This window comes from Lissotriton vulgaris, chromosome 8 (assembly GCF_964263255.1).
Source record: "Lissotriton vulgaris chromosome 8, aLisVul1.2, whole genome shotgun sequence".
Lineage (NCBI taxonomy): Eukaryota > Metazoa > Chordata > Amphibia > Caudata > Salamandridae > Lissotriton > Lissotriton vulgaris.
In genome coordinates this window covers 1,285,691,468-1,285,704,152 of record NC_141696.1, presented here as the reverse complement: position 1 = coordinate 1,285,704,152, position 12,685 = coordinate 1,285,691,468, and the positions used below count along the sequence as shown (strand labels likewise).

Genomic DNA, 12,685 nt, shown 5'->3' with positions numbered 1-12,685 from the left:
GCGAGACAGCTGCAGTGGTGGCTCACGGACCGCGATTGGGTCAACGGCAGATCCCTCTCCCTTCCCCAACCGGAGCACGTAGTTGTGACGGACGCGTCCCTCCAGGGCTGGGGTGGCCACTTGGGAGAGGCGGAGATCAGAGGACTCTGGTCTCCGGCGGAGTCCCGGCTCCATATCAATCTGTTGGAGCTGCGGGCGATTCGTCTGGCACTGAAAGCATTCCTCCCGTCTGTCCGAGGGAGTGCAGTGCAGGTGTTCACGGACAACACCACCGCCATGTGGTACTGCAACAAACAGGGCGGTGTGGGGTCGTGGACCCTCTGCCAGGAGGCTCTGCGCCTCTGGCAATGGCTGGAACATCAGGGCGTGACTCTGGTGGTTCAACACCTGGCAGGTTCTCTGAACGCCAGGGCGGACGAACTCAGCCGTCGGTGCTCGATGGATCACGAATGGCGTCTGCACTCGGACGTGGCGCAAGGCCTCTTTCTGCGTTGGGGAGAGCCTTGGTTAGATCTATTCGCCACCGAAGAGAACGCGCAATGTCATCAGTTCTGCGCGTTGGAATTTCCAAGGCGGCACTCGCTCGGAGACGCTTTTCGTCGCGAGTGGAGCTGCGGTCTGTTGTACGCCTTTCCGCCTATACCTCTTCTGCCCAGAGTGCTGAAGAAGATCAAGCGCGACCGGGCACAAGTCATCCTTGTGGCTCCGGACTGGGCACGAAGGTACTGGTATCCCGAGCTACTCAGTATGTCAGTCGATCCCCCGGTTCGTCTGCCTCTTCAGGAGGACCTTCTGTCGCAGCAGCAGGGGACGGTCCTCCACCCGAACCTGTCCAGTCTCCACCTCCATGCATGGAGATTGAGCGGCGGCAGTTGAGGCCATTTGACTTGCCTCCTGAAGTTTGCAACATCATTCTGGCAGCCAGGCGTCCCTCCACAAAAACGGTATACGCCTGCAGGTGGAACAGATTTGTGGCATGGTGCACAGCAAAGGCTGTGGATCCTCTCAATGCCCCTCTCTCTGAGATTCTTCTCTTCCTTCTTTCTCTCGCCCAGCAGGGCTCTGCTCTGGGCACTGTCAAGGGCTATCTTTCGGCTCTTTCGGCCTTTCTGAGGCTGCCTGACCAACCCTCTTTGTTCAAGTCCCCTATCGTAAATCGATTCCTGAAGGGCATCACTCATACTTTTCCTCCTGTTCCCTTCGTGATGCCTCAGTGGGACTTGAACCTGGTTCTGACATTTCTGATGTGCGCTCCCTTTGAGCCACTTCACAACTGTCCACTTCGCCTTCTTTCTTTAAAGACTGCCTTCCTGGTAGCCATCACCTCTGCCAGGAGAGTGAGTGAGCTCCAGGCTCTCTCTTGTAAGCCTCCTTTCCTTTCAGTCCATCCGGACAAGGTTGTTTTGAGGACTAGGCCCTCCTTCTTGCCTAAGGTGGTCACGGCCTTCCACATGGGGCAGTCCATCACATTGCCCACCTTCTTTCCGCCTCCGCACCCCTCGAGAGAGGAGGAGAGGCTCCACCGTCTGGACCCAAAACGTGCGCTCTCATTCTATCTGGATCGCACACGCCAGTTCCGGGTGGATGATCAACTCTTTGTTGGGTACGCGGGCGCTAAGAAAGGGAAAGCGGTGCACAAGAGGACCATTTCTAGATGGATTATCATGTGCATCCAGGCGTGTTACTCCTTGGCAAAGAAGGAACCACCTGTTGGGCTGCGGGCTCATTCCACTCGAGCCACGGCCACTACAACTGCCTTGGGCCGAGGTGTGCCCCTGCAGGACATTTGCCAGGCTGCTACGTGGGCTTCGTTGCACACGTTTGCGAGGCACTACTGCCTGGACAGTCAAGTCCGGAGAGATGGCTACTTCGGCCGTTCCGTTCTCCAGGACTTTCTGGTGTGAATATTGGTTCGCAGACCCACCACCACGGGGATGGTATTGCTGGGGTATCTATTCTAAGGTAAGGAATCTATCACTAACGTGTCTCTTTCAGATGCACAAGTTACTACTTGTGTAACGATATATCTGTAAGAGACATTAGTTAGTGATAGATTCCTTACCGACCCACCCATCCTCCCCGTTCTGCGAACCGATATCTAGGGTTAAGGTCATCCCCTTTCAGGGCCCTAGTTTCTTGGCACCAGTGTCGGTTTTTGTCATGGCTCTGCGCTTCTGGCGCGGAAAAGCTGTGGCTAAGAACTGACGTCAGCACGCGGAGGCGGCGTCTATATACTCCGACGACGTCATCACGGCGCCCACGACGCCGACGACGGACGCGGAGCCGCAGACGACGCCTACCGACGCGCAAGGGTACTGCTACGCAAAATTTTCCGGATCCAGTCTGACGCCTGGGGATATTCTAAGGTAAGGAATCTATCACTAACTAATGTCTCTTACAGATATATCGTTACACAAGTAGTAACTTGTGCATTAAAGAGGCTTTTTAGAACTATAACGGAAACAAGTCATTCCAGCTACATGTTTTATTGTTGCTCTTCTATAAAGAAAAAATAAACAGGTTACTTACCGTCAGTAACGCCATATCCGGTAAACACTCTAATTAGCTGCAGATTCCTTACCGACAAACCCTTCCTCCCGCTCTGCAAACAGAAGGGTCAAGGCTGTTACCCCTTTGAGGGCACTAGTTTTCCGCACCAATGGTCAGTGTTCTTCAGGTCTTCTCTCTCCTAGCGTGGAAAGATGTGAAAAGAAACTGATGTCAGCATGCTGGGTTGGCACCTATATAGGCACCTTGCATGTCATTTTGAATTCAGAGGATACTGACAACACTACTCCGAGCCAAACAGTCCAGCTTACCTATGCGCTGGGCCTAATTCTATGCGGCTAGATAGTCTCTCTACCAGATATGGTGTTACCGAAGGTAAGTAACATGTTCGAATCAGCTGTCCTGTTTCTTCAAATATTGTATGCTATGTTGGTGTTGAGTCAGAGAATACAGTATTTGTCAGCTAAATAACATGACAACTACTTCTTTTGCTGCTTTGTGGACTATAGCGCAGCATTCGACCGCATAGACCGTGGCATACTATGGAGTAAACTCACCAACTGGGGCATCCCCGAAAAGTTGCTTAAGGCAATAAAGTCTCTACATGAAGGGACCTGGGTAAGGATTAAGACCAGCCAATCATCGATGACCAATAAGGTCCCAACAAGTAACGGCCTAAAACAGGGGTGTGTTCTTGCACCACTTTGGTTCAACATCTACACATCTGACCTGGGTCAAGCATTGGAGGGGGCAAACTTAGTCATCCCAAACCTGGGGAACAAGCGGCTCCAAATACTTCAATATGCCGATGACCTTGTAATTTTGGACCACACCAGGATAGGTTTACAGAAAGCCCTAGATGCGCTAAACCGGTTTAATCAAAAGAACAACTTACTGGTAAACCAGGAGAAGACTAAGATTCTCATCATTGGGAAGTATCATCGAAAGCATATAGCCCAATGGCGCCTGGGTGACCAGCAAATTAGATCTTACAAAAATTATAACTACCTGGGCCTCAGGCTAACGGAGGGGGCTAAGACAACAGCTCATCTGAAGCATTTAAGAAGCAAAGGGGCAGGAATCATCTGCAGTCTAGGAAACTTCAATCAAAAATTACATTGTCCATCCACGGACCCCATCTTGAAAGTCTTAAAAGCAAAAATATTGCCCTCAGTCAATTATGGCCATTTAATTTTCCCCGGAGCCCTTACCAACTTCTATATGAGTTTTCAAATTGCTGCATACAAGAAAGTGCTGGGTATTCCACGACAGGCCAGTGTGAGAAGTTGGCCTGATATATAATGTTCACTATTCTAGTGAGCACTTTGTATCAGTCCAAACAACCCTTATTGATGATTGGTTGTAAGTCAACCTTATAGACCAGCTATCCTAGTAGCATGGATACGAGCAGTCTTCGGGCTAAACGTTAACAGGGCGTGTTAAGCCACCAGTTATACCATCACATATATCCCTTGAACACCAAGTGAAAGGACACCACACAAGTGTTATGAAAATAAACAGTGTATTTATTTAGATCACAACAGCCCTGTACTCTTTATGAGGACAGGGTACTAAGCACACAACAAAACTCTTACGAAAATACTTTCAGTTGCACAATTTACACAAATGCCCGAGGGGCACGAAAAACCATATACTCTAAAAGTGGAATGCGAAATTACTAGCAGGTAAGTACTAATCTCATAGGGTTTGGAATCGCTAGGACTGGACTACTGAACCTTCAGATTACTAGCAGGAGGCCTAGGGAACTCGGGTGCAGAGTGTGCACTCTCATGCGGGATGGGGGACAAAGTCTATGGATGCTAGGAATTTACAAAGTTAGTGATATCGGACGAATCCGACTAGGTAGAGCTGAAACGAAAAAGCATCTGGACCCTTGGATAGTGAGGCTATGCTGGGGCACCGAAATGCCGAAGTTACCTAGCCCAGGGGCTGCGGATGCATAGGTCTGGAAAGACGTTGGGAATCCTCGTTGCAGTCTATGGAGCCTGAAAGAAGAAGTTGCTGGCAGGCGACCAGTGAAGAAGTTCGAAGTGATCCAAGCCTGGATCGAAGATGGAAGACACCTGTAAGCAGAGGGGACCAAGTTCTGAATCACTAGCCAGTGATGATATGGGCACCAGGATGGCACCGGATGGAGTCGCCTCGACCAGGTGAGTGGGCGACGCTGGGCTCTGCAGTCTCACGTACCAGGAGGCGTTGTCGGCGACCAGGATGGAGGTGCGAGCTGTCCCACGATGGTTGCTGCTGTCGACGTCGCTGGACCCAGGATTGGGGCAACAAGTCTTGGCAAATTCAAGCCCACGCGGTGGACTCAAAATGGCGTCTGGAGTGGACCAGGAGGGTCTGGGGTGTTCCTCTTTTGGAGGGGAGCAAGGGCCAGTCTGGAGCAACCAGACCAGCAGTGTTGATGTCGTCGTTCGTCGTCGGGAAGGCCACAAGCCAGCGGGCTAGTAGCCAGACAACGCGGTGAGCAGCAAAGAGCAGAAGGGCCCCACGCAGATCTGGTGGATGCTGGAGGGCTGAACTTCGGTGCTGGAGCTGCTCAGGGTTGGGGCTTCTCGGACCCCAAAGCACCCACTCGAGGATCCCTCGCTGGTCGTGCTGGGCAAGCGTCGTGCAGTCTTGAAGATGGCCGGTCCCTCGAGGTCTCGTCGCACCCACGAATCTCAGCTGAGCTGACGATGTGGGTAGAGGTCAGAGGTGCCAGGGAAGCCGGGTCTCGTTGTGCTGGTCAGTCGGATTCCGGAGGAAGGACGTGCAGCAAACCGCAGTGTTCTTGGATGTGCCTGCGGGTGCAGGGTGACTACTCCTTAGTCACAAGGGAGAAATCTTGAGAAGAAGTCTTGAGTTCCTTTCGTAGAAAGTAGTTTCAGGATTCAAAGATGATCTAATTTGGAAGGGGGCCCGCTCCTATCTTTATACTAGTAAAAGGGGCTGGCACGCGACTAGGTCCTGCCCATGGGTGGGACCAGGAAGGGGGGTGGTTACACCCCTCTCCCATGCCGGACTTTCCCCAGCTCAGGGGCTGGTGTGCCCCTGGAACTGGTTCTAGCCGGCAGATGCATAGTGAGCACCGGGGTGCCACTTGCAGTCACCTTCTTCTAAAGCCCTGCCTACCCAGGATACACAAAACCCTGTCTGGGATGGTGCTAGCACCGCCCCTGACAGGAATCCCTTTGTCCAAGCTCCCCTCGCTGGAAGGACTCCCAGCTGCAGGGGGTCAGACTTGTGTCTGTGGTGGCAGCATCCATTTTGTGATGCTGAGGCTCGAGTTAACTTTAACCGGGGTTCACAGTTACATACATGTCGTGTCCCTCTAGAAGGGTGGAATGCTAACCCCGTCGCCAGAATTGGCGAGGGGTTAGTATTCCAATTCGTATGACCCCTTACTCGACATGTTTTGATAAAGCGATACCAGAGTTAGCATATAACCGCGAGGATTATAATGCACTTAAGAGTATATGGTATGTGTTATCATGGAACAGCTATTAGGACTTGGTTCCGCAAGCTGCAAACGGGCTCAGCTCATGCCAGAGCACCATTTCACACGATTCCAAGCACTCTGCCTTCAGGATTGTCAAGGCCTGCCATAGGAGTGACTGATAGGAATACGGGTGTCCATTTTAGGGTTAGATATAGGTATACTATATCTAAAGCAAAGGGTGAATACACCACCTTGCCCCAGCTGTCGTGCAGTCAGTTGTGTCAGATTTAGATGGCCAGCCAGGGGTGGCATAATACATGCTGCAGCCCCTGGTAGGCCCTGGGTACACCTATGCCCTGAGTTACAGGGTCTGATAAGGTAGCCCAGTACCAATTGGATATGTACCTAAGGTACATGGAATCCGTTTTACAGAGAGAGCAGTAGGCCTGGGGTCCTGATTGGCAGGGTCCCAGGCCAACTAAGTCAGAAAACCAGCAAAACACCAGGCAAAAAGTTGAGGGCAACCATAGTCAGGTATCCACCTTCCTACAGCCAGGAGAGCTAGAGTAAGGCTGAAGCTGGGTCTTTCCCGACCCGACACCTCTTGCCTGGGAGACGCAATAAAATATTACATTAGCACCCTGCATGCACTAGAAACGGCTTTGAAAGCGCAAATTAAAACAATCTTCGAAGAAAGCGGATCGCCATGGCAAGCGCAACTGGCAGTAGCCTATCAATGGCTGGAAATAGAGGTTCAAAACCTGGCCAACACGAACATTTCAACTGCAGCATGGAAAAGAGCAGTGAACCGACAGGTAAAGCAAATATCATTCGCAAGAGATGTCGCTAGTCTGCATCATCACCCAAATCTCTCCTCACTGGATGCCTCCTATAAAGTGGGTAAAGCACAGCCGTATTTTGAACAAGCACTTTCCGTTCAAACCCGAAAAAAGATTACTCGCATGAGGCTTCTGGCACTACCTATAGTGGAGTTCAACCCAAGCTGGCCCCGCCCGGACAAATCAGTAGCAGACTGTGACTACCACCAGGAATCCTGGTATCACTTGTTGTGTTGCTGCCCAAAATTGGCCAGAGAGAGACAACGTTTGGTCATCCCAATTTGCAGAGCTCAGGGCCTCAACCAATGCTGCGAAATTTAGGACTTGTGTTTTTCGTCTGCAGCAAGTCAAACAGTAGCACGGCTGGGGAAATTTACAGACCTAATTCGTGCGGGACTGTCCGCAAACGCTGAGCTGCAAATAGGAAACTGTAGGTCTGGACGGAGGAGAGAGGTGGACACACCTCCAATTTAAAAACATTAATGCACTTTGTTTTTAAACTGCATAGTCAGAACATAACATTTTATGAAGGGCTTACGTTTAACTGATTGAAGGAAAAAGTCTAGGGAATACAACTCACGTTTCTTTTTTAGATAACTATTTTTATACAGTTAGTATATTGTAATGATTTTAAATAATTGAACAAAAAAAGCTTTTTCATTTCAAAATTTGTTTTGGGTTGAGGCATCTTGCAAGAAAATATTAGATGCACGGTATTCTAATATTGCTAAACATTTGTCATCCCTTGGAATTGTTTTGAATGAAACAGTGCCCAGTTAAATAGGCTTTTAAGATAAACTCTCTTTCTCCAGATAAAATTACAACAGGAAAAAGGAAGCATGAAGATGATGAACCAGTATTTGAACAAATTGAAAATACATCTGATCCCTCACGATGTCCTGTGAAACTGTTTGAATGCTATCTATCCAAAAGGTAACTTGTCTTTTATTCTGTAGTTTTGAAGTTACTCCCTTTTACAGGTTTCAGATGTAGAAATAGTGTTGGTGTGTTTAAGTTGTTTAGCATGTACTCTTATGCACAATGTAGTATGCTATTAATGTTGAGCTCAACATTTACACGTAGCAACTGTTCGAAAAGCCAGATCTTGAGGTGTTTCCTGAAGGTGAGATGGTCCTAGTCAGTCGTAGGTGTGCGGGGAGGGAGTTCCATGTTTTTGCTGCTAGGTAGGAGAACGATCTTCCTCCGGTGGTGGTTCTGCGGATCCATGGGACTGTGGCGAGGCAGGCAGAGCGTAGCTGGCGGGTGGGGGTGTAGAATGAGAGGCGGTATTTGAGGTATTCGCGGCCATTGTCGTGGAGCGCTTTGTGTGTGTGGGTGAGGAGCCTGAACGTGATCCTCTTGCTGACGGGGAGCCAGTGCAGGTCTCTCAGGTGGGAAGATCTGTGGCGGGGGATGTCTAGGATGAGTCGTGCGGAGGCGTTCTGTATGCGCTCGAGTCGTTTCTGAAGTTTAGCTGTGGTTCATGCGTAAAGGGCGTTTCCGTAGTCCAGTCGGCTGGTGACGAGGGCCTGGGTGATGTTTTTTCTTGTTTCGGTGGGGATCCACCGAAAGATCTTACGGAGCATGAGCAGGGTGTTGAAGCAAGATGATGAGACGGCGTTGACTTGCTTGGTCATTGTGAGGGAGGAGTCCAGGATGAATCCCAGGTTGCATGCGTGGTCCGTGGGTTTTGGTGCGGAGCCCAGCGCTGTGGGCCACCAGGTGACGTCCCAGGCGGAAGGGGATTGTCCGAGGATGAGGACCTCAGTCTTGTCTGAGTTCAACTTCAGGCGACTGAGTTTCATCCATTCTGCGACGTTTTTCATTCCTTCCTGGAGGTTGGTTTTGGCGGTGGCTGGGTCTTTGGTGAAGGAGACTATCAATTGGGTGTCGTCGGCGTAGGAGATGATGTTGATGTTGTGTTTGCGTGCGATGGCGGCGAGGGGGCTCATGTAGATATTGAAGTGGGTTGGGCTGAGCGAGGAGCCTTGGGGTACGCCACAGATGATCTCGGTGGCCGTCGAGCAGAAGGGAGGTAGGCGAACTCTCTGGGTTCTGTCGGAGAGGAACGAGGTGATCCAGCCTTTCCTTAGATCCCTGTTGAGGAGGCGGGTTATCAGGGTGCAGTGGCATACGGTGTCGAAGGCCGCCGAGAGGTCTAGGAGGATGAGAGCGGTTGTTTCTCCGTTGTCCATCAGGGTCCGGATGTCGTCGGTGGCTGCGATGAGAGCGGTCTCGGTGCTGTAGTTGGCTCGAAATCCAGACTGGGACGGGTCGAGCGAGTTGTTTGCCTCGAGGAAAGCAGTCAGCTGTTTATTGACGGTTTTCTCGATTACTTTAGCCGGGAATGGAAGGAGAGAGATGGGGCAGAAGTTCTTGAGGTCTTTGGGGTCCGCTGTGGGTTTCTTCAGAAGGGCATTGATTTCTGCGTGCTTCCATGGTGAGGGTGGTGTCTTCGGTGCTGATAGGGGTCCAGGCGCTGAGGATGGTGGCGGGGGCGTCGGTGGTTCGGTGGCTGGAGGCGGAGTCTGGGGTCCTAAGCTGTAGTGTATGTCTGTGATTTTGCGGTGGAAGAACGTGGCGAGGGAGTTGCAGAGGTCTTGTGATGGTGTGATGTTGTTGCTGGCGCTGGGGTTGGAGAGCTCTTTGACGATGCTGAAGAGTTCCTTGCTGTTGTGGGTGTTGCTGTCTAGCTGCTCTTTAAACGATGCCCTTTTGGTGGTGCGGGTCAGCTGGGAAATCTTGAGGGCATTCATGTTTTCGGTAGTCTGATCGTGGCGCCAGGTTTTTTCGAGGGTACGGCAGGATTTCTTTGAGTTTTTGAGGGCGTTGGTGAACCATGAGGCTTTCCTGTTGCGGGACTCACCTCGGGGGTTCTTCAGTGGAGCGAGGTCATCTGCGTCATTGGTGATCCACTGTGTGAGGTTGCCGGCTGCGTTATTGGTGTCCGCGGTGTCGGCTGGCGGGTTCTGGCTTAGTGATGAGAGGAGCTGGTCTGTGGTGATTTTGCTCCAGCATCTGCGGGGGATTAGTTGCGTGCGTAGGTGGGATGTAGTCTTTTTGAAGGTGAAGTGGATGCATCTGTAGTCGGTCCAGTGTAGCCCTGTGGAGTGGCTGAAGGAGACGTGGTTGCTGGCGGAGAAGATGGGGTCGAGTGTGTGGCCAGCTAGGTGGGTGGGGGTGTTAACCAGTTGCTTGAGTCCGAGGTTGGCGAGGTTGTCGAGCATGGTGGTGGTGGTGTTGTCGTTGTTTTTCTCCAGGTGGAAGTTCAGGTCCCCTAGGAGGATGTATTCTGGTGAGGCTAGGGCGTGCGGGCTGATAAAGTCGGCGATGGTTTCGCTGAATTGTTTGCACGGGCCCGGGGGGCTGTAGATTAGCGTTCCTCTAAGGGTGGTCTTGGGGTCTGTGTGAATCTGGAAGTGAAGGTGTTCGGCGGCAGGGAGTGTGTCTTCGGCGTTGGTCGTGATGTTGATGGTGTTCCTGTAGATGATGGCGATTCCTCCTCCGGTTTGGTTGACGCGGTCCTTCCGGGTGATCTTGTAGCCGCCCGGGATGGCTATGTCTGGGGCCGAGGAGGCGTTAATCCAGGTTTCTGTGAGGAAGGCGACGTCTGGTGCTGTTGTGTCGAGGAGGTCCCAGAGTTCTACGGCGTGCTTGTGGATGGAGCGGGTGTTGAGGAGGATGCACTTGAGGTGGTTGATGTTGGTGTTAGGTCCGGTGGGAGGTCTGCAGGTTCGGAGGCAGGTGAATTTGCAGGCGTGGCAGGTGAAGGTTCCCTGGGTTCGTTCCGGGGTTGCTCTGTAGCAGGCGGGTTGACGTCCTGTGTTGAGTGCGTTGAGGGCAGAGGAGTTGTATCTTAGTCGGGTTCCCAGGCTCCGGCAGGGGCTAGGGGTTCTGGTTCTGGGCGCGGACGGACTTGCCTTTGGCGCGCCAGCTGCGCTCCCGCTGTTCGGCCTCCATATGAGGGGCTGTGGGAGGGAGGGGCAGCTGGGAGGCGGGAGTGGGGCGACAAATGGTAACGGCAGTGGGCGGGGTCGCAGCGGCGGGAAGAAGGCATGGAGGTGAGCGGGGGACTGGACACGGAAGGCGAAACGGGGCACAAGTGGGCACAGAAGGCAAAAGGGGGTACAAGGACAATTAAGGGTTTTACAGAACAAACAGTAACCAGGAAAGAACAGCGTGCAGTGGGGGCACAGAAGGCAAAAGGAGGTACAAGGACAATCAAGGGTTTTACAGAACAAACAGTAACCAGGAATGAAAAGCAAGCAGCATGGGCACAGGGACACAGAAGGCAAAAGGGGGTACAAGGACAATCAAGGACTCACAGAAACAACCAGTAATCAGGAAAGAACAGCGAGCAGCAGGGGGACTCACGCGACAGCGGCAGGCGACAGCGGGGGCACCGTCACCGGAGGACCGTGTGGCGGCTGGAGGGCGACCTACCTGAGGACAGGGTCAAAGGTCGCTTATAGTGATTTTAGTGGTCTTTCAAACCCCTAGAATGCTCTCAAAGTGGTAGCTATGGAGAGCAGCCTTCAGGCTTATCTTGAAGGAGTGTAAAGCAGCTTGTTTTACTAACTTTAATTATTAGTGTAGGTTCGATGAGAAAAAAAAACAGTGTTTATGGAAAAATAAGTCTATTTACTGTACAACTCAATCACTAACACATTGGTATATCTCCTACCCGGAGATATCAAAACAATATACAATACTTTGAAATAATCAAGTAAGTAGCACCAATATACACTTGTCTCCAGGGGGAGACCTAACCATATATTGAGAAAGTGGAAAGCGAACTGCAAAGGAGAGCAGGAATTGGACTAGAAGCTTAGAGGAGCTGAGGACACAAGGAACCACCCACAGTAAGTACCCAGGAACCTCACGGAGGCTGTGTGTAGTGTGGAAACACAACTGTGTGCCCAATGGAAGTCAATGGAGGAGTTGCGTTGCAGTTTTAGAGAAAAAGGACCCTTCCCTGAAGCAACCCTTTGGAAGACAGAAGGTTGGAGAGCCACCCCACTGGGGGATGCCCCATGACCAGGTTACCTTTGGAATCTGCCGTAGACAACAATGCGGCATTTTGAATAAGATGCCTCTGTAGAATACTCTGAAGGAGTCCACTGGAATCCAAGGGTGGATTCTGGAATTTATAAACCTGCAAGTAGGGGGGTTGGGTGCAGAGTCTATGCCACTTGGAAGTGACCAGGAGGCACGGAAGCACAATGCGTACCGTTGTCAAGAGGTTCTCAAGAAATGACGGTTACCTTGTCGCTGCAACTGGGAGGACCAAGCAACACTGAGGAAGACCGGGAGCTTTACACTAGCGGTTCCACATCGGTTGTCGGTGTCTAGCGGGAGCACCAATAAGCTTTGGTAGCCGCAACTGGTGTGGAAAGTGAAGAGGAGCAAACATTGGGGCCAGCAAGGTCCAAGGGACTCACCAAGTGCAGTAGAGTCAGAGCAGGCCCAATCAAGCAAGGAAGCCCACTATAGCAAAAAAAGATCCATGAGAGGACCCCCAGGCCAGAGGTACAGGAGTCTCAAAAGAACCTCAAGCAGCTTACCAAAGTCTGAGGCCCACGAAACAGGAGATGCAGGGAGGACTGTGTTCTCCAGGAAGTGAGATGCAGGAGCTTCTTAGAGCCCAGAGTTCTCTGGAGTGCAGAGCCAACAAGCCTTGGCAACGGCAATTTGAGGCAGAGTGCAGGGGTTTGGTCCCAGCAGCCTGAAGAGGGATACTGCCCTTCAAATTGCAGGGAAGACAGGTCAGGCCTATAGGGAGCCACAGAACCACCACCAGTGTTGCTGAGCCTCGGGATGTCCATGGGAAGTCAGGAGCAGCAGACTGGTCAGCTTTGTTGCTGTGCCAGCAGATGCAGGGGAGTGATCCTTC

At 51.6% G+C, this 12,685-nt stretch overlaps 1 protein-coding gene across 2 annotated transcripts in view; it reads left to right on the top strand.

Annotated features, from left to right (window-relative positions):
- Positions 1 to 12,685, top strand: part of ZMYM2 (zinc finger MYM-type containing 2) — a 381,579-nt gene that overhangs the window by 362,347 nt on the left and 6,547 nt on the right. For both annotated transcript variants that reach the window (XM_086935215.1, XM_086935214.1), the window contains exon 8: positions 7,605 to 7,725. In XM_086935215.1, the coding sequence (XP_086791341.1) occupies positions 7,605 to 7,725 (121 nt within the window). The remainder of the gene's footprint in view (positions 1 to 7,604; positions 7,726 to 12,685) is intronic.